Source organism: Camelina sativa, chromosome 12 (genome assembly GCF_030686135.1).
Source record: "Camelina sativa cultivar CO46 ecotype springtype chromosome 12, ASM3068613v1".
Classification (NCBI taxonomy): domain Eukaryota; kingdom Viridiplantae; phylum Streptophyta; class Magnoliopsida; order Brassicales; family Brassicaceae; genus Camelina; species Camelina sativa.
The window spans coordinates 20,771,819-20,798,497 of NC_141891.1; the positions used below are offsets into that span (position 1 = coordinate 20,771,819).

At 37.0% G+C, this 26,679-nt stretch overlaps 3 protein-coding genes and 1 pseudogene across 5 annotated transcripts; 3 read left to right on the top strand and 1 right to left on the bottom strand.

Annotated features, from left to right (window-relative positions):
• Positions 1 to 9,149: 9,149 nt before the first annotated feature.
• On the top strand, positions 9,150 to 10,467 carry LOC147930826 (uncharacterized). Its single transcript, XM_087477047.1, has 6 exons — positions 9,150 to 9,284; positions 9,371 to 9,635; positions 9,840 to 9,915; positions 10,004 to 10,146; positions 10,226 to 10,310; positions 10,398 to 10,467. Exons 1-6 carry the CDS (start codon positions 9,150 to 9,152, stop codon positions 10,465 to 10,467), a joined length of 774 nt encoding a protein of 257 aa, XP_087333173.1.
• A 4,236-nt stretch (positions 10,468 to 14,703) lies between these two features.
• On the top strand, positions 14,704 to 16,991 carry LOC104732348 (protein PHR1-LIKE 3). 2 transcript variants are annotated; one of them, XM_010451881.3, is made up of 6 exons: positions 14,704 to 15,112; positions 15,396 to 15,472; positions 15,589 to 15,643; positions 15,807 to 15,885; positions 15,981 to 16,050; positions 16,421 to 16,991. In XM_010451881.3, the coding sequence occupies exons 1-6, from the start codon at positions 14,929 to 14,931 to the stop codon at positions 16,841 to 16,843; spliced, it is 888 nt and encodes a 295-aa protein (XP_010450183.1). In that variant the 5' UTR covers positions 14,704 to 14,928; the 3' UTR covers positions 16,844 to 16,991. The 2 variants fall into 2 exon arrangements, with proteins under 2 accessions (XP_010450183.1, XP_010450182.1); XM_010451880.3 differs by having other exon boundaries at positions 14,744 to 15,112; positions 16,412 to 16,991.
• A 4,415-nt stretch (positions 16,992 to 21,406) lies between these two features.
• On the top strand, positions 21,407 to 24,280 carry LOC104732349 (uncharacterized). The gene is made up of 4 exons (XM_010451882.3): positions 21,407 to 21,731; positions 21,860 to 22,477; positions 22,592 to 23,874; positions 24,045 to 24,280. Exons 2-4 carry the CDS (start codon positions 21,871 to 21,873, stop codon positions 24,084 to 24,086), a joined length of 1,932 nt encoding a protein of 643 aa, XP_010450184.1. The 5' UTR covers positions 21,407 to 21,731; positions 21,860 to 21,870; the 3' UTR covers positions 24,087 to 24,280.
• Positions 24,281 to 24,679: 399 nt separating this feature from the next.
• Positions 24,680 to 25,982, bottom strand: LOC104733709 (ethylene-responsive transcription factor ERF062 pseudogene; annotated as a pseudogene). The gene has a single exon (XR_015575370.1). The product of XR_015575370.1 is annotated as an ethylene-responsive transcription factor ERF062 pseudogene (transcript).
• Positions 25,983 to 26,679: the final 697 nt, after the last annotated feature.

Sequence of the window (26,679 nt, forward strand, 5' to 3'; positions counted from 1 at the left end):
TTCGCAGCTGGGAGTTCTATTGGATCTAGCCGAATCTGACTACCTGTTTTGTGGGAAGATCATCCATTATCTATTGTCCAATCAATTGGCAATAAACATTCCTTCGGAGGTATGGTTTTTGGTTGGAGGAAAGCCGCTGAGGTTCTCTCTATATGAATATGAAGAAATTAGTGGTTTGAATTGTGAGAAGATTGATGAAACAGAGTTTGAAGTCGATCATACACCTTTATGGGCGGCTTTAAAGGTGAAAGCTTTTAATGGACCCAACTGGGAGGAGCTAGTTGAGGGTTTGAGAAGCTGCCATGGGTGGTCTGATGAAATGAAGACGCAGATAGCTCGGTTGTATCTTGTTCATGTTGGAGTGCTTGGTTTATCAAGGAACAGTCGGATTCCTCTGGAATACGCTAAAAGGGCGTTGAATGAAGAAGCATTTGAGAGTTTTCAATGGGGTAGGGTTGGATTCAAGAGTTTAGTTGATTCCATCAAAGTCTTTGGGTTACCTAACAATGCTTATACCCTCCATGGATGTGTCCATGTATTGCTGATATGGGCATTTGAGAGCGTGAAGGTGCTGGGGGCTAGCTACGGGAATGTAAGAGAAGGTGTAGATTTGCCTCTGTTAAGGTGGAGAGGAGGGAGGCCAAGGAAGGATATCGAAGCCTTCATATCCGGGAGCAAACTCCTTAATAATGGGGAGGTATGCCTTCAATTTACGTATACATTATTTGTCTGCATTTTTTCTTTGTGATAGATTATTAAAAGTTATGGTATCTGAAATGCAGCTTCAGGTGAAGCATTTAGTACCTAAACCTTTGGAGTTCATATATCCAGATTGGCCAGGACAGTATTGTGTGTATGGTGTAGGAGAAGGTTTGAAGAAGAAACTGGATAATCTGCTGTTAGACGTGATCAATGGCGAAGTGGATGAAAGAGAATGGGATTGTGTAAAAAAAGGAAGGGGGAACATACGAAGAAGAGGGAGAGGAGGCAACATGTTGCAGGGGTAAGTGACGATGATTTCCTTGAAACAGCCCCAACCAGCATCCGTAATGTCCCCAATAATGCGAAGGAGCAGAAAGAAAGTGTTGGGGACAAATGTTCAGCAGAGAAGGCGTCTGGAGATAAGCATTCAGGTGTGCAGGGTGAAGATGGTAGTGGAAGGTTATTTACTATGGTTGAAACACTAGGGGCGAAAATGGATAATATTCAGATATCGTTTTCTAGAGCAATAGCGGAAGTTGTGTTCAAACTTCAAGGTATGGAGAGTAGGATGGGTAACTTTGAGAGTGACGTTCAACTATTGAAGAAAGTTATTATCAACACAACGGATGGAGGAGCGTATATGCAAGGACCTCTTACATTAAGAAATGACGAACAAAAAATAGAGGAGGTATGATCTGCGTACCGTATTGATAAAATTGTTATTATATATCTATTGTTCAGTATGAAGTCTTTGTATTTATCTATTCGAGGAAACAATATCAATTTCAGTTTTGTGAAGTTGTATAATTTTGTAATTATTTTGATATATAATTTTTTTCGTACACACAATTTAGCAATTTGTATACTTTGTCTCTAGTTTAACAGCGTCATATTATATTTCAAATGTCTTGTATATAACGTCAAATACATGTCTTTTGTTTCAAGTCATGGCTATATCAGATAAAGCATTCGGACAAGGATGGTTATAAAGTTGCTAGTTGTGTTAGGAATTCGTTAGCCATTAAGGATAAGGTCATGTGGTCTGGGAGTATTAAAATCGAACCAGAGGACAGTGTAGAGCGAATTCCAAAGCAGATGGTAGACAGTGTACAGCGTGTCAAAAGAGTACAGAGTTGGGAGACAGAGGAAGGCGATAAAAGAGCAAAGTATAATGACAAAGTTGATGGAGCAGGTGCTCAACCCGTTCCTATTAATGTTATCCATCCGGTAAGTGGTGGTAACCCTGGCTCGTCGGATCGAAAGTGCGAATCAGTTGTGGATTTAACCAAGGGGACCAGCAGTCCTGCATCGTCTCATACAGTGAAAGATAAGGAGAAAGCCAGGTATTTTGCATATTTGTTACAAAAGGTGTTTCCTCCATCAAGAGAGCTTGATCTTCTATTAGTAGATCCAGTGGGCACCAACATAGGGTTAAACCCTAATGACGAATCAATGCGAGCTGCATTAATGACCCGACGTGAAAGCCACATTGTAGTCCTATCTCCCGCAGTGTACGATCCTTTTAGTGAGGCAAGTCCTGAGAAAATTGCAAAGCTGATGTCCTTCCTAACTAATGATTTGTAAGTCTTCATTTAGAGTTGTATATAATTAGTGTCTATATTCGGATTTGAGGACTACGATCTATAACTGATTTGTTAATTTTGGTATTCAGGGCTAAAGTACCTTGCACTGGAAATGCCGAATTTTATTTTCGCCTCCTGACCCCTAAACAATTGTGGCCAACTACAACATTCGGCTGGTTATGGGATGCGGTAAGCTTCGTAGCATAACATTTAACGCAGTTAACTATGGTATACTAATGCCTGATAGATGTCACTCGTGTTGCAGCACATGGTTACATGTATGCATATGTTCCGTATTAGGGGGACGCAAACGCCATCCCCATATAAAACAGATCGTATTGCTTTTCTCGATCCTTTGTTTGTTAGTATGTGGGCATTCGAATTCCCTAAAATGGAAGCCTCTAATCAATCGGTTTTTGGAGAAGGTTATTTTGAGACGTACGTGGGAAGGCTGCCAAAATACGGAATGACAAACAAGGTGTGGGTTGACGATGTAGACACCCTGCTCTTCCCATACAACCTCGATAACAACCATTGGGTAGCCATCGAAGCTGACTTAGTCCAGCGGAGGCTAAGAGTTTACGATAGCATAAACAGCGGTAGAACCGACGAGAGTCTACAAAAGAAGTGCAAACCGTTCGCAAAAATGATCCCACGCTTGATACAAGCATATAACCGGAGGTACAAAGATGAGCATATTGGGGCGGCGGCATTTAGTTACTACCGGGTGAAAATACTCCCACAGAACTATCAACAAGGTGACTGTGGTGTGTACACGTTGAAGTGCTTAGAGTGTATAGCTCTTGGAGTAAATTACACAGGCCTATGTGATGCGGCCATGCCTTCTATTAGGATGAAACTTGCTGCAGACGTGTTTGATGAGGTCCCAGACCGAGACTGCTTTCTCCAACTAGATGCTACGTCGGAGACAGTAGATTATCCAGAAGCTGAGTTCAACTCGGGATCAAAAAGTTGAAGAGGTTCCATGTACATTACCGGAGCAGTATGATTTTGCAAAATTGAAGATTGGTTTTACGCGTGTTGCTAATAGAAGATGCGTGTTTGGTCATTTTTTTGGTAACATGTGGGATTTGAGGATGTCGTTCTTAGATTTTCCGAGGTCTGGTCACTCACATAGCTCCTATCGGTTGTTTGTAAACCCTCTTCAGGTGTAGTGTTTTTTGTATATTGGAGGGTCTAGATATGTATCATTATGACGTCTTTCTAACCAGTATTAGTATATGTTAGGCCTTTATCAGATGTGTACGTACCATCAGCTAAGTAACGGCCTTATTATGGTCTGTGTACACACGTACGTATATTCATATGTGTACGTACCATCAACTAAGTAACGGCCTTATTATGGTCTATGTACACATGTACGTATATTCATATGTGTACGTACCATCAACTATGTAACGGCCTTATTATGGTCTGTGTACACACGTACGTATATTTATGGTCTGTGTACACACGTACGTATATTCATCATTGTACGTACAATCGATTTTCTAACATTATAGACTTGATTTTTAGGTCCATGGTTGGTGCTTAGTTTCTATCCATTTTGAGCACACTAACTTGTCCCTACTGGCAATCAATCCTATGATATGATGAGCGTGATGTGATTAAATTGTATTCAAATTCAGCGAACCATAATCATCCTAACAGACTGTTACGGATCATATGGACCACCTGCGTGAAAGTAATAAGTACAACCAGGAAGAATTTTTATTCGCTACTTAATTTATCGGACCAATAGCAGCTTCGTAGACATCCATCGCGAACTTCTTTCGGAAATTGTCAATATTGTTGTCGTTGATCTTCAAGCAATCAGTCATCGGTTTGCCTATGCTCAACAGTTCTAAAAACTTCATAGTAAAAGGTCCACAATCTCCCGTCCTCAAGTTTTGTCCTACTTGGCTAACCCTTTCAGTGGTAAATGGATCGAGAGGGTAATTGACATCGATAAAAGTAGAGGGATGTGACAACTGATACCCGCAAAAGTCGTATATGCGAAGACGTAGAAGAGTTGTTTAACAAGTAAGTAGAGGGATGTGATGTGTCTTGATGAGTACGTTTAATATGATGTATTTGTAATCATTACTAAGTTACGAAATCTGGTCACAGTGTGAACTAAATATGTTTCTGGTTAGCATTCTATATATATTCACACATGGTTTGTATGGAACAATGATTACTACGTATTTAGGCTATATTTGACCTCTCTCTATGTCGAATTATGTGCTGATTTGTAACTTGTATTAGTATTAAATAAAAAAGAAAAATCAAATTATTGCTTTGTTCAGTGCGGAATTTATTAAACCGCTGGGTAAATGGTAGTTGGGTAAAGTATATGCGGTTCATGGGTTAATTGATTGTTTTGGAAACCGCAACAGTAATTTTATTTTTTTTTAAAAATACAAAAACTACAGAATATTTCTTGATTGGTAACATAACGCGGATTAAAAAAAATAAAGCTTAAAAACCGCACTTATGCATGTCATCGTTCATTGCCATAAATTATTAAAAAACCTGCAACTCCCAACTACAACTCTCCCTTTATTTAGAGTACCTTCCACAAGTTGCAACACATACGAAACATTGTTTTAGAAAAAGCAAGTGAAAATGCCGCATGCAACTGGAAAAATGCCTGAGATACCCGATGAAATATTGATTAAAATCCTCGGCTTTCTCGCAGTTGATGGTTTGGAGTACCTTGCTCCAATACTGAAGGCAGGTCATCGAGGTGTAGAAACGGCGCTCTGTCCCCAAGTTTTAAAGGTTGCTAACATCTTCAGCTTATGCTGGCATCCGACGATGTTCCAAACACCACATCACCCAAATGGTAGAGTCCAAAATGAAGGGGTCCATAGGTATATTTTCGAAAAATGCCTAGATGCTGGCAACAAACAGGCAATTTTTTTCGAAGGTTTCCGGGTTGTTGCCGAGGTGGAAGACATTAAGCAAGGTATCGCACTTCTAACTCGTAACGTTCACGCGGAACCTATCTCGACACTAGCTTGTGGGTTTTTTTCAATGTTAGTTGGGAACTGCGAGATGGCTACTCATTTTCTTGAACTGTTTGATTCACATCACTACCCAATTAAATCGGAACGAGCAAGGTTTCTGGCTAAGGGGTTGTTTCGGTTGCTGTGTAGATATCAGACGGCGCGAGTAAACACATACGGGGACACATTCGTCTATCCTATTGCTCCCTTTATCCCTAAACCGGAATGTACTCGATTGTGTTTACGGGAACATGGTTTCTACTCTCTCCGGTATGAAGATTATGACATTGTCTGCACAAAATGCGGCCTCTGGTGGTTGGCGAGAGCTATATGCGAGATCCTGTAGGTATATTTTATCTTTCAGATGTTTCGCCCTTAACGTACTATCTGACGAATATCTTGTTATCAACACAGTTCTTAAATCTTCTACAATCCATGTAAGTACTATAAATCCGGCCTTTAGTTTAGAATGTCTCATGGTGTACTAAACTTGGTTCATGTAACACCTAATGTTGTATCCTTTATAAGAACGCGGTATCTATCGATACTTATTATGTTGTTTAATAATGGTAAGTGGTTGGGTGCGTAAAGGTGGCCAAGGCATCGGAGATGAACTATGAATATAGAACTATATAATTTGTTCTTCACTTTGCAAGACCACTTAAATATGATAGTAAGACGTACACAACCTGAAAGATGTTAGTGTAATAACAACGTTTAAAATTCCAGTGTACGTTCAAGAGTAAGTACGTATAGTGTACGTACAAAAGTTTATACTTTAAGACAAGATGGCGAGGTGACATCAAACCATTAATTATTAAGATTTTAAAACATCCACTAACAAAATAGGTGGAGTGTCGTTTTGAGAATATTAATGGGCCGTTAATATTTTAGGCCCATTTACATCATAACCATATATGATTCCCCACATCCCCTATTAGTATACACGTGTCATAACCATATTACGGATTTGAAGTCTACTAGTATAATCTACTATCTCAATCTCGATTATTCACTACCCGCTCAGCTTAACGTAGTGGCAGACATGACACCAGTTGGCAACTGCGATGTGACAACTGATACCCGCAAAAGTCGTATATGCGAAGACGTAGAAGAGTTGTTTAACAAGTAAGTAGAGGGATGTGATGTGTCTTGATGAGTACGTTTAATATGATGTATTTGTAATCATTACTAAGTTACGAAATCTGGTCACAGTGTGAACTAAATATGTTTCTGGTTAGCATTCTATATATATTCACACATGGTTTGTATGGAACAATGATTACTACGTATTTAGGCTATATTTGACCTCTCTCTATGTCGAATTATGTGCTGATTTTTAACTTGTATTAGTATTAAATAAAAAAGAAAAATCAATTTATTGCTTTGTTCAGTGCGGAATTTATTAAACCGCTGGGTAAATGGTAGTTGGGTAAATTATATGCGGTTCATGGGTTAATTGATTGTTCATGGACAACGTATGTATTCTATTTAGTCGTACCTTCCCATTGCAAAACCAATTAAATATAATACTAAGACGTACACAACCTGAAAGATGTTAGTGTAATAACAACGTTTAAAATTTCAGTGTACGTTCAAGAGTAAGTACGTTTAGTGTATGTACAAAGGTTTATACTTTAAGGCCTTGTACGTATTACAGTTTGCAAATTGCGTGTACGTAGAATGGGAAGGAATAGTTCGGGCATTATCTCCCTTCATGCAATTTTTATTATGCAAATTAAATATAAATAAAGGTTTCTGACGCAGATTCTTCTACTACGTATCTACGTGGCGCCACCATAATAACGGATGTCAAATGCGTTATACACTACTTTGACAATTATTTCTCTTAAATTCCGCTAGGCTCTACTTAGGGTACACATGACAGTAGTAGGTTGGACGAAGTGACAACTCCTACCCCCAAAGTCGTGTTACCATAAAAGTGATGTGATTTATTTCTCAGCGAGTTTTAATTAAACAGTAGTAAGTGACGTATGTCTCGGCACATTACAACAATGAACGGGTATGGTGTTAGCGAAATAAGTATCTCGTTAGCGTTCTATAAATTATAATTACCAGTCCCACTGAGTGCAACCTGAACTTTGAGTTCTTCAAACACCCTTCTGTACAAGTTGCAGTTCCTACTTAAAAACCACATCAAGCTGGCGTCTGCGTCTCAAAAAATGCCTCATCTACCAGATGAGATGTTGATTATCATCTTCGTGTTTCTCGCAGTAGATGGTTTGAACTACCTAGCTCCAATAGTCAAGGCAGGACCTCGGGGAGTCAAAACAGCACTTACGCCTCAAGTTCTCAAGGATGCTAACATCTCCAGCATTACTTGCCATCCTTCTTAGTTCCAAAAATTACATCATCGAAATCGTAGAATAAGAGAGGAAGGGATGCACCGGCGTATCTTCGAAAAATGCCTTGAAGCTGGGAACAAAAAGGCAATCTATTACGAAGGTCTCCGGGTTGTTGCCGAGGAAAGCGACATTGAGGGAGGTATTGCACTTCTAACTCGTAACGTACTCGCAGAAGATGATGCCACACTAGCATGTGGGTTTTTTTCTATGTTACATGGGAACCTCGACATGGCGGGTCATTATCTTTACCTGTTTTTTGCATACCACTACCAACTAAATACAACTCAAACAAGGATTTTGGGCAGGGAGTTGTTCATGTTGCTGGGTAGATATCAGACGGCGCGAGAAAACACGTACAGGGATACATTCGTCTATCCGATTGCCCCTTTGATCCCTTCTCCGGAATGTGCTAAATTGTGTTTATTGGAGCATGGTCTGTACTCTCTCAAGTATCGAGACTATGACATGGTGTGCAACAATTGCGGCCTTTGGTGGTTGGCGAAATCTATATCCGAGATCCTTTAGTGATATTATCTCTTTAGATGTTTCGCCCTAAACGTTTCATCTAAATGTCTTCTGTAATAAATGCCGTACTAATATCTACGTCATAGGGTTTACGCGCACTGAATCCGGCCTTTTGTTTCCATGGTTTTCGATTCTAGTTATTTTTAAGCATGTACCAATTGATGTTGGTTCCTTTCCTTTTTTAACTGTTCTATCTTGCAAAAGAACTATACACAATTGATATATCTGCCTATTGTGTATGTACAACAAAGTGTGTGTGGGTACATGGGTGCTTACGTTTGGTACGAGAAATGTATTGTTTTGTTACAACTGTGCATTCGGTTGGTGAAGTCGGATGTGTACACATCTCTATGATACATAGGTATCGGGCCTCAATTTTAGTAAGCCCATTCGGTATGGATTTGTTGTTTATTTTCTTAAAAATAAGGCCTCAATTTTAGAGTTTGAGTTGAGGCCCCATTTAAAAATTTAAAAATTACATTGGACTTACTGTGAAAAACAATTTAAAAGTAAACAATACTTGATCTTTTCGTATTGGGCCTCCAATGTTGCTGGCCCGGTAATTAAATTTTGGTTTGTTTAAACCAAATTGTGACTAGGATAACTCTACAATATCAACCATTGAATCAATTTTGTCGTAGTGGGTGGGCGCCATAACGTAATTAAGAAACCATTGGGGGGGGGGGAAAGCATACATCAACAATAAAAATAAAACAAAACCACGTACAAAACGTAAATTAGTTGTCTGTACGTACACTACGAATTAAAGTAAATTTGAAATATAAACCCGAAGAAAAACAAAGAAAGCGAAGAGTCGCGCTTATTAGAGTAGGAGAGAGGGGGAGTCGGTAGAAAGACGGAACTACTACTGGCGACGTTTTGTTTTATTTAAATAGCATCACCCTTTCTCCTTTCCAAACCCAGGGTAGAAACGAGTAACACGATATTATCAGAAAAAAACCATGGAGTTTAGAGTTGATGCCATCGCTGATCTTATACCAGGAAAAACGAATTGGATTATCCAAGCGAAGGTCTTGAATTCGTGGTATGTTACTGAGTTCTTTTGGAAGCGGGTTCTGCTCCTTGCTGATACACGGGTTAGTCTACTTTGCTTTGTAAAATATTTGCACGAAGTTGTTAACCAACGCAGTGGTCTTATACACAATTGATATGCAATTTGTAGGGTGACACAATCGAGGTGGCGTTTTTACCAGGGACCTATAAGAAAATGAGGAAGTATATCTATGATGGTGATTGGTATGAAATTAGGAATTTCAAGGTCATCCAGCCAACACTTAGGGAGAGGAATACACATCATCCTTTCCAAATCAAATTTAATGATGAGTCGACGATGGGCCTGCTCTCACCGGTGAATCAAAAACACTACTTCCGTTTCGAAGATTTGGGTGATATATCTCAAGGGAGAATTACCCATCCCATATCATTCGGTACGCTTATCTTCAATTTTCAATTACACAAATCGTTTGAAACAACGTTAACAAACGTTTGGTAATTGATATATTTGTGATTATCACTAGTTTTTAGGCCTGATACTAAATAAATAGGTTAGTAGACAATTTCATATCAAAATACATAGGTCGTAACATTTAAAGTATGTGTCTACCCCGAATCAGATGTCTGTGGGTGTGTAGTTGGGGTGGAAGACAGAAGATTGCTCGAGGGGGCAAATGCGGCCAATGAAGTTGTCCTCACCCTACTGAATGGGAGGTAAAGGAGATTTGTGCTACCTTTTCAATACATTTACATTTAAAGTTTTTTCGTATGCCCATTCAATATTAACATGAGAAAATCGTAGGAATGAAACCCTCAAGTGTCGTGCCCTAGATGATTATGCTGCTCACTTCATAAATGCTTGGGAAGCACTCGGGTGTCATCTTACTTTTACAACCGAACCCGTCTTTTGTATTTTGCGGTTCTGGAAGGTTGGAAGCTACGAAGGTATGTTCGATTTGATAGATCAGATAAGGAAACCAGCCTTGTGAAACCATATACAACTAATTTTGTAAATGTTCTGAAGGTGCTCCTTGCCTCGTCAACACAACCGCCTCTTCGCTGTTCTATATAAAACCAGATTTCGAGGGAATGGAACATCACAAGGAGATGTAAGCTCTTTGTTTTCCTACTAAAATATCTAATTGTATTTGTTGCTACTGTCAAATACGTTAATACACTTTCTATATTTACCGCAGATCTGAAATCGCTGGACGTTACTATATAGAACATATAATGGAGCACGTAGGGGAGAATGCAATACCTTGAGAATAAAGGAACTAGATGGGCGAAAGGGAGAACTCAGGGAGTTTAGCATATTTATTTAAAGAACCGGCACAGATCTATGCAATTTATTAACTTTTTTTTCCCCGGTGTTTTTGTACTTTTGAGTGAACCCAATGTTACGCTGATTATGGATAATATATGGTTATGTTTTGTCAACAAAATATAAAATTTAGTACTCCGCAATATATGTACGTACATAACAATAGTTATCTACGATAAGTGAACATGTCAACACTATCTAACCATCGCATTATGTCCTCTCTAATGGACCATATAAAGCCCACAAACAGATATATTTCGCTTTAAAAAGCTTCTTATTCAAACAGAAAACCGTTTGCTTGAGATTTCTAAAAAGCCCACACGAGTAATAGGCTCATCTAGGGCAGCCGGGAACAATTTCTCCAACAATTATAGTTAAACAAAAATGTAGGCTTAGAAATTAAAAAGGGCCATCATAAACATGTTACAAAAAGCTATGTTGGCACTTAGGAAAAAAGAGTATTACCCTCACGCCAAGAAAAGATAACACGTCTATTGTCGCCCATGCACTACGTATTAGCTGGATATGTTGTACGGTTGTCGCCAACCTGTTGACACTGAGAACAAGCATGCTGTTTGCGGGGCCGCTTCGTCTCCAACGCAACCTCGACAAAAGACTTCCTCCTCGTCATCTTTGGCTTTCCTGGAGGATTCCTAACAAAAGGCGGTTTACATCTAGACGGTGTAATATCAGTAGGAACGATGCAGGATGTATCTATAGGCATTATCGCCTCCGCATACCCACTGCAGAGGCTGTCTCTGCGAAAATATGGATGGTGCTGGTTTATAACTGATACGTTGGCCGTATATGCGGCTGCGATAGCATGTACGCATGGCATCCTCTCTAGATCAAAACGCATACATGAACACCTCTTATACCTAGATTGACAACATGCGTTGAGTTACCACCACTTAGTTCAAATCGATCTTCATCAATTTCTTGAACCTTTAGACGCCTTGACTGTTCAATACGTGCCTATGAGTAAATCAAAGCGTAAGTTCATATAACCAAAACAACACAACATATCCACTAACATTTTTCATGCCTTTCGTTAACATATATATCGATGGATATGTTAATGAATGTCACACCTGTAACAGGTTCTCCACTCCTTTGGTGAGTAAAGTTGGCATTGCGGCAGCTTGTTTTCTCCTTGTAGCAAACCAACGTGTCAACATATTCCGAACAGCTTCTAATAACTCTACAATGGGATAGGCTCTGGCAGGATTCAGTACTTTGTTTAGCGATTCTGCAATGTTGCTCGTGGTGAAGTTGTACCTATCACCAGGAAAGTGCGCCCTGCTCCACTTGGTTACATCTGCACGAACCAAGTAAGCATGCAGTTGCGGATTCGCTTCTTGAATTTGCTGGAAGATTTCTTCGAAATCAACTACACGGTACGCTGCAGCTGCTTTTTTTACCAACCGGAATGTTTCGCTCCCACTAAATCTCAGGATAATATTCTTATGAAGATGATAAGTGCAGATTCCTCTACTTGCCAGGGGGTACACTTTAGCGATAGCTTTACCAATAGATTTATGCCGGTCAGATATCAGTGCAAGCTCTTCATCATCAGGAATTACACTACTTAATTGAGTAAAGAACCATTCCCACGACACGTCGTTCTCTGTATCAACAACCGCATACGCCAGAGGGAAAATATTAAAATTCCCATCTTGTGTTGTCGCTATCAGAAGAGTCCCTTTGAATTCACCTTTCAAAAAGGTTCCATCTACAACTACAACTTTCCGCATATACCTGAAACCCTTAATGCATCCAGCAACCGCAATGAAAACATATTGAATCTGTCTTCTGCATCAACGACCAGTCTAGTAAGGGTCCCCGGATTAGAGGACCTCAGTCTGTATAAATATGCCGGTAATTCAGCGTATCCACTTTCAGGTGTACCCCTAACATACTCCCGCGCCTTTATAAGTGTACGATGTGCCTTCCAGTAGCCAAGCTATTATATGAAAATGGTCAGTAAAAGACATCAGCACTAAACAATATCAACTAGATCGAACTATATATATGTGCAGTGCAGGCCATAGAATCAACTAATTTCTGACAAACTCAACAAACTTAAGCTACGATCTGTTTGTACACCCTATAAACAAGTACACTCACAGAGCCAACCATAAAACAAACATATTAAAGTATTCCAGTAGCCAACCTGTACACCATATCGTAGGTTGAGCCCATCCCCAACAAGATTTGGCACAACAGAACTTCCCACACCACCAACATAATCCTTGTATAATTGACCTAGGATTGGTGGTTTAGCATTACGGCTACGGCCATATCGTTCCGTAACAGAGCAAGTATGTTCACGACAATATCTGCGAATATGAAACACCGGCGAATCACCCATGGTTGAAGCCTGTATTCTCCATTTACAACCTTTTACCCAACACTCAACGATTAACAAAATGGGCGTTGAATATCGAACATTGTAATCATATTTATCTAATACACTCAGCACCCTCAACCTTGCCACCAACGTTTCTTTGCTATCAAACTTATCCCCCACAGCAATATCACCACCTCCGTTTTCTATTTTGCGAACCTCCTTCTCAATTGCATCAGCTGCAGAGTTAGTCTTGCGGGTACGGTTATTTGATTCTGTGTTACACACATTTTCCTCTATACAAGACCCACCCCCAGGTCCGTCGTCCAATGATTCCTCTGCTTCATCCGGGGCAAAGTTGGAGTACAGCAGATAGTCTTCATCCCCTGAACTTGTACCATCGCTGTCGTCACAGTAATCAAATCTACTGTTGTCCTCGTCATCTACTTCATCTTCATCTAGATCATTTCCTACATTATCTTCACCGTCTTCCTTCCGACTCTCGTACTCATCATCTTTCTCTCCCATTTCCTCTGCCACGCCTACGAAATCATCTACAACAACTTCAGGGGTCTTGGGTGTTGGTTCTGGGGTTTTCGGTTTAACTTCCTCGAACAAGGTTTCACCAGATTTAGCTTCGATCTCAACGCATAGCCGGATGAGTTCACTCCTATGCTGTTTGAGAAAGTTTTGAAACTGCCGACCATTTGAAACAATCACCGGTGGTATATAACATCCGCTTTTTTATATCTATCTAACATATAGCTCAACTTTATCGCGGAAGTTCTTTCACCGAAACCAAAGTCATCGTACACCATAGCAGTAAAGTCTTCAAACTTTGTTTCTTTATCGGCAACTATAATCCTGCACCCTTTCTTAGTATCAACATCAAACAACCATCGCTTTTTGTCTACCCTCCACCTCCCACACGCCAATACGATATCTTGCTCTTCCATGGATGAACCGAGATCAAAGATTAAAGAAACTGAGTAGGAAAAAGACGTTTGCTCCGGCAGACAAACAGAACAGGATTGATGAATCTGCTACAAACTTTATTACATGAACACCATAGATCGGAAGAACAGTAAAGGTGTTTAGATCTTCTTCCAATAAGTCTATCGCAACGCTCGACTGTCTTTGCCAGCTCAAACAAATTCGTGTTATTCTGGTAAGACTTTACAGCTGTCAATCTTGCTAACTAAATCTACCACTGACAAGAAGCCTACCACAACACTACGAAAACTATTTCAAAAAACAAACAAAGTATACCAAAAATATCTGTAAGGAGAGAAGGCTGTCGCATAAATCTGTCGCAACAGGCCATTAGTCTACCATAAATATCTTCCCACCCTGTTACGTTTGCCGCTACACGCGCTTAAAACAAAAGTCTATCATCAAAGGGAAATTCCTCTACCAACTTAATCTAACGAATCGATTTCATGTACGTCGACCGATAAGTGTACCAACACTACAACTAAGTGTACCATCTACAGTGACCGATAAGTGTACCAAGACTACAACTAAGTGTACCAAAAATATCTGATGTACACCTTTAATCAGTCCACGTGTATAAATCTACCATCAAAGGATCGGTAGACTTAGTCCCAACTTCCAATGTTTTTTTTTTTTTTCTAATAGCATTAGCCGTAATTACGTTTTTTCTCAACACTAGTTTCAGGGGTAGTATAGGTACAATGTGTTAGTCTAGTAATTACAAACAATTGTATGTTACTTTTGTAATAAGGAAGCTTTTATGCAATATTCTAGTAATTCACCCTTTATTTAATTGTGTAGAAATATACGCAAAATAGTAAAATAATAAAATAATGTTAATAATGCACAAAAGAAAAAAGAAAAAAGAAAAAAAAGCACAGAAAATAGTATCGGAGTGTTGTCCCAATCAACTGATATCAACTCGTCTCTTCGCTGTCTTTGGATATCCAAAAATCTGCATATTCCTCCTCTGTGTCCCCTTACATTTCTCCTTCACTTTCCCGGGAAAATAGCCGAGAAAATTAAAATAAAATTTAGTGGTGGGGGTGGTAAAAGAAAGAGAATGTACTCGGCGATTCATTCTTCTCTTCCTCTAGATGGAAGCTTGGGAGACTACTCTGACGGAACTAATCTCCCCATCGATGCCTGTTTGGTCCTCACCACTGACCCCAAGCCCCGCCTTCGTTGGACCTCTGAGCTCCATGAAAGATTCGTTGACGCCGTCACTCAGCTCGGCGGACCCGACAGTGAGTGTCTCTTGCTTGAAATTTTATGGATCTTGGAAATTGAAATGTGGGTTTAGGTTTTGTTTTATGCGTTCTTCTTGGGTCTGTTTAGGTTTCGTTCCTTCCAGATTTGGAAAAATTGAGTCCCGAGATAGAAAAGGTTTCTTGGGTTAATAATATGTCACTCTGAACAATTTTAGGAATTACTCGAGAGTTATTGTGTGCTCTGCATAGGTCTCGTTATACCTTTTGATGTCTGTTGCCTTGTTTAGTTTATGAGTGCCTCTGTGTGTTTTGATTACAGAAGCAACGCCCAAAACTATAATGAGGACAATGGGAGTGAAGGGTCTCACTCTCTACCACCTCAAATCTCATCTTCAGGTCTGATGATACTACCAACAACAATATCAATGATGCCTAATTTATTACTCAGATTACTTTAAAAGAAACATTTTTCAGTGCTTTTGACTATATTTGTTTCCATGTTTTTGCGGTAGAAATTTCGTCTAGGGAGGCAATCCTGCAAAGAATCAATTGACAACTCCAAAGATGGTATTTTCATCGAATCCACCATTTTTTTGTTGTTTGCATCACCGGTATTATCAGTTGTTACAAAAGGGGGCATCTTATTGTGCATTGATATCTCTATGAAACACAAAAGGGGCATCTTGTTGTTGTTGTGCATTGATATCTCTTTCAACTTATATCTCTGCAGTTTCTTGTGTTGGGGAGAGTCAGGACACAGGCTCATCGTCAACATCATCGTTAAGAATGGCTGCTCAGGAACAGAACGAGTACGGTTTACAAGTGGTCTCTTTGTCCCCAAATTTCTGACTAGTGGTTGTGAATGTTTACTGTATGAACAGTCCTTGTGTTTTGTGTGAGCCAGGAGTTACCAGGTCACTGAAGCTTTGCGTGCCCAGATGGAAGTCCAAAGAAGACTACACGAGCAATTAGAGGTTTGTTTTCTTATTAGATCTACCAAAAAAACCAGAGAGATTTTGAATAATGAGAGACTCTCTACTCTACCAAATGTCCAACCAAACTAACGAGACATCCTTGTCCCTCACTAACTGCTCTTTAACACAACTAACAACAGATCTTATCTGTGACATTCAGTTCTAAGCTAGATACAGTAGACCTAGACCTAAGAGTTTGTGCCTTTGAACATACTTTTTCAAAGCTTATCGGAACAATACTACTTAGGACATCTGTTAATTAAACATTGAACCATATAGATACTGTCCATTTTAATGTTAGCTTGATATACAAATTCAACAACATTGAGCCATGGTTCCACATTTTAATGAGGTCCATCAGTATGCGCAGGTGCAAAGGCGACTCCAGCAAAGGATCGAGACGCAAGGAAAGTACTTGCAATCAATTCTAGAAAAAGCTTGCAAGGCTATAGAGGAGCAAGCTGTTGCGTTCGCTGGGCTAGAGGCGGCAAGAGAAGAGCTATCAGAGCTAGCCATAAAGGTCTCCATCTCCAATGGATGCCAAGGAGGAACAACAACAAACACCTTCGACACAACCAAAATAACAATCCCATCTTTATCCGAGCTTGCAGTAGCAATAGAGAACAAGAACAACTGTTCAGCAGAGAGCTCTCTGACTTCCAGCACCGTAGGAAGTCCAGTTTCAGCTGCGTTGATGAAGAAAAGACAACGAGGAGTGTTTGGAAACGGGGATTGTTTGGTTGTGGGTCATGATGAAGCTGGATGGGTTATACCGAGTAGTAGCGTTGGATAGAGAGAGAGCGAGAGAAAATTTTAGCTTAATTATTTGCTTTGTTGTTGTATTTAACTTTAAAACTTCGTAATCAAACCTCTCCGCAATGGGGAACACTTGGTGTGTTCTTAGCCCATTAAAATTATAAATATAATGAATAGTGGCATAAGAACATGTTGTCTAGTTCTTGATGTAGAACTGATCTAGGTTCAGTTCTAAGCTGACGTGGCAAGCTGTGATTAGATATAATTTTTTGCAAACAATTTTTCACAAATTAAAAGAGGATTTGATTTAAACTATGTATTAATTAAAGAAAATATTTGTTTGTTTTAATTAAGTAATATGTTTGTTTGTTTTTTTTTAATCTTTAATGTTTTTTTTGTTTCATAAAAATTTAGTATTGTATTTTGAATTTTAGTACAAGTTTTATAAGTTTGCAATTTAAATGTTATTTTTACAGTTTTTATAAATGTAATATGTTTAAGAATATTATATTATTAAATCTTATGATCTTAAACATGTTCTCCCAATAATTAACTTTTTAACAAAAGATCTTAACTACTGATCTTAGATTATTTCCCCCATTGCGGATGAGCTTCTTATGTATATAACGTACCTTGTCCTAAAAAATCTTGCGTAGCTTCGATCACTCTCTCATTAATCACCATGTCCCATCCCATTCTTGTCCGATTATTTTAAGATTGTAAGTAGAAAACAATTTTTTAAATCTTATTTACATATTTAGATTGAGATTTTTTGATGTTTTATGATAACTTATATTCAAAATTTTAATCAAAATCATAAAATTTTGTTTTAAAAATATGTTTTCATGGCTTCACTACAATTATAAAAACACCTATACAACAATTTTATATTTTATTTGGTACTTTTTTATTAACAGAAGTAAAATTATATATTAATTTTTCAAAAATACCCTTTTTCTATGTTACTTTTCAAAAATATACTTTTATGCTGTCCATTTTAAAAAATACCCCCTTTTAATATACAAAATAACTAAATCCTAAACACTAAACTCCAAATACTAAACCCTAACCCCTTAGAATTATATCCTAAATGTAAAATAGGGAACCCAAACCTAAAAAGAAAATTTTAATAATTAATTTAACATATTGTAATTGTGTCAAAGAGTGCAAAAATGAAAATGTTCCAAAAAGAGGTTTTTTGAAAAAGAGTATTTAAAAAATGACATTTCTAACAAATTCTCTATATTATTACTCAAATATTTTTCACTGAATATTAATACTATAATTTTATAATTTAACTCTAAATATCATATATCAGAAATTAATCTAAATTATAGCTTTTACATAAAAACACCAAAACTGTAACTTTATAATTTAACTCTAAATATCATATATAAGAGACTAATCTACATTATACCTTTTTTTACTAAATAAAATCAGATATTTTTATTAATGAAATAACTTTAATGTTAATCTGATAAGTGATTTGGGAAAAATCTACAAATCATATCTTATTCAATTATGGATTTTTAAAAGTTTAATTTAATCCAATGTTATTGAAGTAATGATTTAAAAATATACTTTTAAAACTAAAAATTAGACTTAAATATCCATTGTTATTGAAAAATGAAAACAGATTATAGATTTAATTTTTAATGATTTTGAAGGATTTAAGAAATTTTTTAAGGATTCTTAGTTAAACATAAAATCTAAATCTCATATTTTTAGCTGATTTGAAAAGATTTTACAATAAATTATATTAATTTTCTGTAATCATCAAAATCATATAGAACAACATAAAAACTAAAATAATTTAAAATTTTAGTTTGAATATATCCCAAGTGGTTTCATATTTTTCATATTTAACACATAAATGTATCAATTGTCAATTTACAAATACGTGTGTACAAAAAAAATCTATACTATTAAAAGGGAAGCATTATTTGTTTAGTAGAAAAAGAAAGGAAAAAATAGGACATGAAATACCCTTCATAATATATCAAACCATATAAAAAGAAAAGGATAGGCAGGTAATTTTATTGCCAAATGCATGTGGATCTTAATACAATCCAGTTTTAATCTGTTCGGATTGTGGTTTGTCTGCTTGGAATGAGGAAAGTTATCTCAGTTACCAAACTAATGTATCATTCGGCGTAAAAAAATTACAAGCCCATAAATTGGACGATCGGCCATTACATGGATATCTATATCTAATATATGTGTATTTATTGGTCTACTTACAAAATTCAAAAAACAAGCATTCTATAATTAACAAATATTAATTATAACGATCATTAGCTCTCTAAAATTATTAGGAATGTATCACTGAAAATCAATAATTTTAATGTCCCCCTAATCATGCAATTTACCTATTTTTGGAAAATTATCATATATTGCAAAACCAGTATAAAGGGATTTCGTGTAACGAAAACCATTTCCTAAAATTGACGAATTATATTAAATAAGGACACAAAATAAGGAATTATTCCAAATTTAACAAATTGCCAAAAAAACCGTTTATAATGTTTTACGGTTACCCTAAAGGTAACAATAGAAAATTACACGAAATTTCAAGAACTTACTATATTCCTATATGATCATTTACTCTGCAAAATATCTGCTAGGTCTATCCTTAATACGTACGTAGGTCTCAAACTATAAATAAATGGCTATGCGATTATCAGTATAGTTTACAACAATATATTGCATACACATTTGTAATCTAGAAAAAATGGCTGCAAATAATGGAATCACAAGCCTTGCCAACATTAAGCCTTTCAAGACGACTTAGAAGATTCAGGTGCGGATCATTCATTCGTGGAGGCAATATACAAATTTCACTGGAGAAACCTTAGAAATGATCTTAGCAGATGTCGAGGTGATATTATATTTGTCAACATTAATCCTTTATCTATATATTTATATTTTAAAAAAACATTGATGATTAGGATGATAGCATAGTAACTTGGATTTAGAGGGGGCATTGTATGGCATACTTATTTAGAGAGGGGGCATTCATATTTGTTATAATTTTCTATAATATTCTGTTTTCTGTTCTTTGATTAAATATTTTATTTTCAAATTATAAAGCAAATGAGAAGTTAAGACGATTAATATTACTCACCTATATGGCTATATTTGTATAAAATGGCATGAGCATGCATATGCTTATGTTTCTTTACTTCCTATTATGATTTACACCAATAAATCTTCACACTTATAAATTCTTTGTTAATATGTAAAAAAATAAAAAAAGATTTAGGGGATGTATAGGGATGCTATTGCAGGGAGGATTTGGGCAGATCACAACATATTGTGGTTTGATTGTGCAGGAAGATTTGGACAGAGAAGTATTGCAGAGATTGGATGTCAACCACAATAATAGTTGGTGATATGAATTTATACAAACAACTAAACATTCCTAAATTTTTATATTTTTTGCGAGTTTAGAATGTTAGAAAGTAATTTTTATGTCTTATTAATTTGTGTATTTTGTTTTTGTAGATGGAAAACTTTGGATCCATATATTTGACTTGGAAATCAAAGTCATGTTTTAGGCATAAATTAACATTAAGAACCTAATTATTTGGTCTTTGTTATGTTTTATTTAAATTTGCTAATAATTTATGCAGGTTAAAGGTCAACATAGTTGCGAAATCTACATAACTGTCTTCTAATTTCAGTTAATATATATTTAAAAAATATAATAGAAATTTTTCATTGGGTATTTAAATGGTTATCACAACCTTCTAAGTGCAAGTTATAAGTTTAAAGGTTATTGACACAACAATACAATAGATATCTTATGTTTTTGTGACAATTGGTTATTCATTTCCAATTTATTAGCCATTTAGTCATTTACATTTTTTATTTAAGTTATATTACTTTATTGTATAAATGGAGATTAAATAACTATTAAACCTGAAAATTATGTAGAAATCCAACTCAACATAAAATAAAGATTACAGAAGAAGCAAGTACAAACCATTTTAAAATAGCTTGGGTGCAGTCATCAAACTCACATAACCCCGAGTTTTAAAAGTATTTTATTTGCCAATCAGCCTTTTATCACTTTTTAAAATTTTTAAACAATCACATATTTTTAGGTTATTTGGAAATAAACAAAATATATAATTTTAAGATATATATTATATAATATTAATACAAGTTTAACTCATCACTAATCGGTTTAAATACATGCTATCGGGAGGGATTTGACCCGCTTGAGAAAATTTAGATCGGTCATTCGTTTTGGAAGTTTTAATCTTTTTAACAATTTTTTTAATCCAGTTTCATAGCTCACGAGTTTAATACAAATCTAACCAATCACTAATTCGTTTCACATTCTATTACGATCTATCGTCGTGTAAAATCTAATTTTATGTGAAACTGTTATTATTTCAAACATTAATAAATTAGATGAAACTAAACTAATATAAGTTTAAACTAAAAATACTATAACCAATAATTATATCAACAAATATAACATCACACATACATAATATATTATAAGGTTTTAAAAAAATTTAGTTTTGAAATCAAACCACGCACGTATCGTACGGGTCTGAATATAGTATATAGTAAAAGGAAAAAACAAAACACGAATCTCGAGATCGACTGATCGAGAGAGAGGGAGGATGGGGTCGGTGAGGAAACGGCGGCGTATCGATTCACTCGTTCGTGTGATTTGCAAATGAAGTTTTTAAAAACTAAAAAAACTTTAAAAAACAATTAGAAAGGTTTTGATTTTTGAACCAAAGAAAGAAAAAAAAAAAACGGCAGAGGAAGAGCCGTTTACGGATTTCTCAACTTCTCCTTCTTCTTCTTCTTCTTTGTATGAGTTATTATTGTTGTTAATTCTCTCTAATTTACGGAATTTAATCCAAATCCCAAGCAGTTTCTCTGGGCTCACGATTGATTCCTTGGTCAGTTACACTCTCCCCCAAATTTATGTATTTGTTAATTGATTTCAGATTGACGAACCAATTCATCAACTTGTTTGAATTTGCTTTGAATTTTGAATAAATTTGGTAGCGTTTGTCTCCTTTCGCAGGTGTTAAAAAAATGCGTTGCCGAGAGGTAAGATCATGGACATTTAAGGGTTTAGTGGCTGCGTTTGTTGATCTCTCTGTAGCCTTCTCTTTGCTTTGCGCTTCCTCTCTCGTTTATATATCCTCCAAGTTCCTCGGTTTGTTCGGTTTGGAACTCCCATGTCCTTGTGATGGCTTGTTCAGTAACCCAAATAAGAATAAGTGTTTTCAAGAGAGGTTAGTGAACTTTCCTGTGAAAAAGATCTCTTCTGTTCAGAGATCTGCTAAAAATAGAACACCTTTTGATTCAATTCTGTATAATAATGGTGGTGGTGGGCGTGTTGGAAAGAAGAGAAAAGGGGAGAGGAGACGTGTTGAGTTGGAAGAAGAGGTATCTAGTACTCCTTCTGTGAAGAGGGTTGATTCTTGGGTTGAGAATAATGCTTCAGGGTTGGATCTTTTAACCGCGCAGAGTTTGAAAAAGGCAAGTTTTAAAGTTAAGAGTAAGCGTCTTAGCTTCCATAGGTCTCCTTATGGTCTCAAGAACCATTTTCAAGGTAACTTTGGGTATAAGAACTTCCAGCAATCACCTTCAAGCGTCGATGTTGACGAAAACGATCCTCTTCTTGTGAACTCCCAAGGTCAGTAGCTTATTATGGCTGAGTGTTTCTTGTTTTCATATTTTGTTTCCTTTGTGTAAAGTTATTACTTTTGATAGTAAAGTTTGATTTTGGATACAAATTATGACTATGTAGATAGTGGAAAATGTTTAGAGGATGTGTCCATGAGGAAAAGTGTTTCACTAAGTTCAGTTGGGTGTGAAGCTGATGCTCAGAACAAACAGCCGGAAAGGACATTTTCATGGGCGGGTGAAGGTACATGCAGTTCCCCTGTGGATCTAACTTATAGTGGTATGACACAAAAGACTATTGAGATTCTAGAGCAAGTGCTTGCTGAAGAACGAGCTGCACGTTCTGCATTAGCTCTTGAACTCGAGAAAGAGAGAAATGCTGCTGCATCTGCTGCGGATGAGGCTTTGGGTATGATTTTGCGGTTACAAGAGGAGAAAGCGTCGATAGAGATGGAAGCTAGGCAGTATCAGCGGATGATAGAGGAAAAGTCTGTTTTTGATGCGGAAGAGATGAGCATTCTTAAAGAAATATTGCTGAGGAGGGAGAGGGAAAAACATTTTCTTGAGAAGGAAGTTGACACTTACAGGCAAATGTTTCTTGAGACTGAGCAACCTCTACCTAACGCGCCAGATTCGAAACCAGCTCAAGTCAGAAGGTCTCAAACGCCACAACAGATTACTGAACCATGGGAGGATGATATGGAGACTGCGGATGTCTCTTCTGGATTTGAGATCTTTACTAATCAGATGGACAGTCGTTTACTTGCTTTTGGAAACAAATCACTGCGTACAGGTGATTATGGTAATGGTGGAGGTTCTCCAAAGCCTGGGGAGGTTGACAATGGAGTAGACCAAAATCCTGAGTTTGATCAGTCAAGAAGTGAGCCATTTGATGTAGAACTGAAAGAAAGAGAAGAGTGTGGCACTTCATTTCCAGAACTAGTAACAAGAACTAGCGACATCGCTGATACTAAGCTTGGTGAGGACTCCCATTACACTGATTGCCGTGTACATGATATCCATGTAGTGACTGATGAAGATAACAAAGTGCAACTGAATGTTCCTTCTGACCATGCCACTAGAGATCTCAAACTCGACAGATCACGAAGTGTTTCAGATACAAGTTATGGACTTCCTCCGGCATTTCCACCAGGAAAAAGGAGCATGTCTCCAAACATGCGCAGAAATTCAATGTCGGCTGTGGACTATGAAAGACTGAAAATAGAGAGTGAAGTTGGTGTGCTGAGAGGAAGGTTAAGAGCTGTACAAAAGGGAAGAGAAAAGATTAGTTTCTCTACCAAAGAACAGAGCAAATCTCAAGTGCAGCGTGGTGGAGAGAAAACAAGCCGGTTTTGGGAGGCCAGAAGATCTGGACCTCTCGACTCTTCTAGCCCTTCATCCACAATGGTGAGTTTCATCGTTGTTTGATTTGATTCGTGGGGAAAAAAATTGCAAATAGTTCTCTCTTTGTATCACTTAGTAATGTATATAGTATGTATATACACAGTTCTTGCTAGTAATCTTTTTTTTATTAGCAAGTGGCTGATTCTATTTCGGTTTCAAATGTTCTTTTGCAGGTAAAGGCGAAGTCTATGACACTGGACCTTCATAGTGCTTGAACTGCAAGGTATGTACTTACTCGAATAAACCACGACACAAATATATATCTAGTGAATACATGAGCAACTGTAGTTTGTACAATCTCTCTGCCAAAACTCTAATGTTGAGGGTTTGAGATTTCTTTTCTTGTGCCTGTCACAAACACTGTACTCCAAACGGCGTCGTTTCGAAATAAAAGTGACGCTTTTGTGGATGGGTGTCTTTATTATACATTGGTCGGGTCAAAAAAGTTTTTGTTTCTCCTTTCTATTTCTCTGCTAACACCTAGATCTTTCTCTTTAATTGCCTATTCGGAAAATACCATTTAAAATAAAAATGACATTATTCTATATACAGTTTGATTTTTGTTGTTGTAAAAAATTCATATTCTATACAAAAAACAGAACTCCAAACTCATCATATTTGCCCTTTTAACACTTCTCTGCCCTACTATTCACAATCTCTATTGACCTTTGAGCTTAAGTCATTTATATAGAATAGGAAGCATTCTAAAATATTAGACTTTTGAAGTTGGAGTTGGTGCAACCGAATTATAATTTTTTCTCATTAAAAAAACAAACACTTTTTCTATTTTATGGTTACTAGTAACCGCAAAGTAAAAAACAATTAATTAGCAGACAAAAAAGAGAGAACCACTTGATTATGTGGTTGTAAAAAGGAATACAATGTGTTCAACTCCAAATGTGAATCAAAATATGAATTTCTTTCTTTTTATGGAAAATTAAAAATGACAAGAAGTAATAATTAAGCTTGTGACATTAACTTTGAAGTTAAGAAGAATGAGGAAGGGAGAGAGCATCCCAAATGAGATCCATATCCAAAGAAGGCATCCTACTCAATTGTACACCATCTCCTTCCATCACTTCCTTATGACTTTTTTGTTTCTTCATCATCACTACTTCTCCTGATGGCTCCATCTTTATGTGATTCTTCGGCTCCAATGATTCCACTGTTGTTGGAGGAGGAGGTGGAGAGTTACTTACTTGGGCGGCCGAAATCTGTTGAATCTTGGACTCCAAAAGCGAGGCGATCATGCATCGTAAGGAACCGGACTTGAGCTGGTGTTTAAGGTCAGGAAAGTTGAGGTTCGCGAATTCGCCTCGCAGGATATAAGCTGCTGTGTCGTAAGCCATCGCGGCTTGCTCAGCGGTTTCAAAAGTGCCTAACCAAACACGGGTTCTGTTCCTTGGTAGCCTAATCTCTGCGACCCATTTGCCCCAGTGTCTTTGTCTCACTCCTCTATACAGCTTTGTTGGTGTCGTCGTCTGAACAACCTTTCTTGTTTTTGACTTCATGGGCTGAGTCTTGGTGGTACTTAACCAATAGTTTCCAAACCCTTTTGAGGGATAGTTGGTTAGAGTTTTATTGATCTCTACCCACTCGTTTCTGGTTTGATCTGATTGATAAAGAGAGTTTGGGATGTATTTATGGTAAGGGATCATGTTGCTATCGGACTGAGAAAGTTCTAGAAGCTTTGGTTCTTTGAGGAACAAGGTAAGGTTTGGGGGTTTAGAAGGATGATCAGGACGTTGATCAAACTGAGGAAAAGATTCTAGAAAGTTCCAAGGAACAGAAGCTACCGGAGATTGATGACTAGAAGAAGTGAGCTCATCATGAGGCGATACAAAGTAACTCGGAGTCGAAGGAGGAGGAAGGAGAGGAGATTTCATACCTTCCAAGAATATTGGAACACCGAGAAGTTGCGGTGGCGTCGAAGAACTCAAGATCCCGTAGATTCCAGAGGACAAGAGCTTGTCGTGCATGAAGCTAGTTTCTATTTTGGGAAACTGATCTTCCATGTTCATTTTTGTTTTTATTTGTTTGTATGTTTTTTTTTTTTTTTGGTTTTGCACAGAGAACGAAGGTAGTTCTCTTAATTTTGAAGAAATGGGTGGAGAATAAATGTTTATATATATACGATAATTAAGGAGTGTTGTGTGTGTATTGGTGTGATGATCATGTGGAGATAATATTAGAAAATTTAGGGAACCTAACTTTATTGTCCGGAAGAAACATTATCGTCTGACTCAGATCTACGCTCTGCCAAGCTTAATTTGTTCATATGTAACAGAGTCTCACAAACACTTTTAATTAAACAATTATTATGTTAGTATTTTTTTGGTTACAAAATTATTTAATTGACCCTTTAATTTTTCTTATCTTGCGACTTGTTCGTGGCTCCCATTCTACGTTCGCTTTTTATTATCACTTATCAATCCAACGTGACAACTCAGCCCTAACACATTTAGGTGTCTTATAGCCATATATTGTTTTTTTTTTGGTAAAGGGTTCATAATTAAATTAGAACATACGAATGATGTTGTTGTTGTTGTTGGATACCAACGTTGTTTTCCTTTGGTTATCACTTAAAATATATAAATAAATAATATATATATATATATATATATATTTTGTTTTCCACATCACTTCAAATATATTCACGTATACGTAAATAATTTAGAATTAAATGATCGGTGCTAGTTTAGCTATATCTATATATATATGTATGTGCAAATATTTTAAATCATATATATATTGTTATGTATATACACAGAACACAGTATATATAGAGGGGGTATGTATTTACCATTT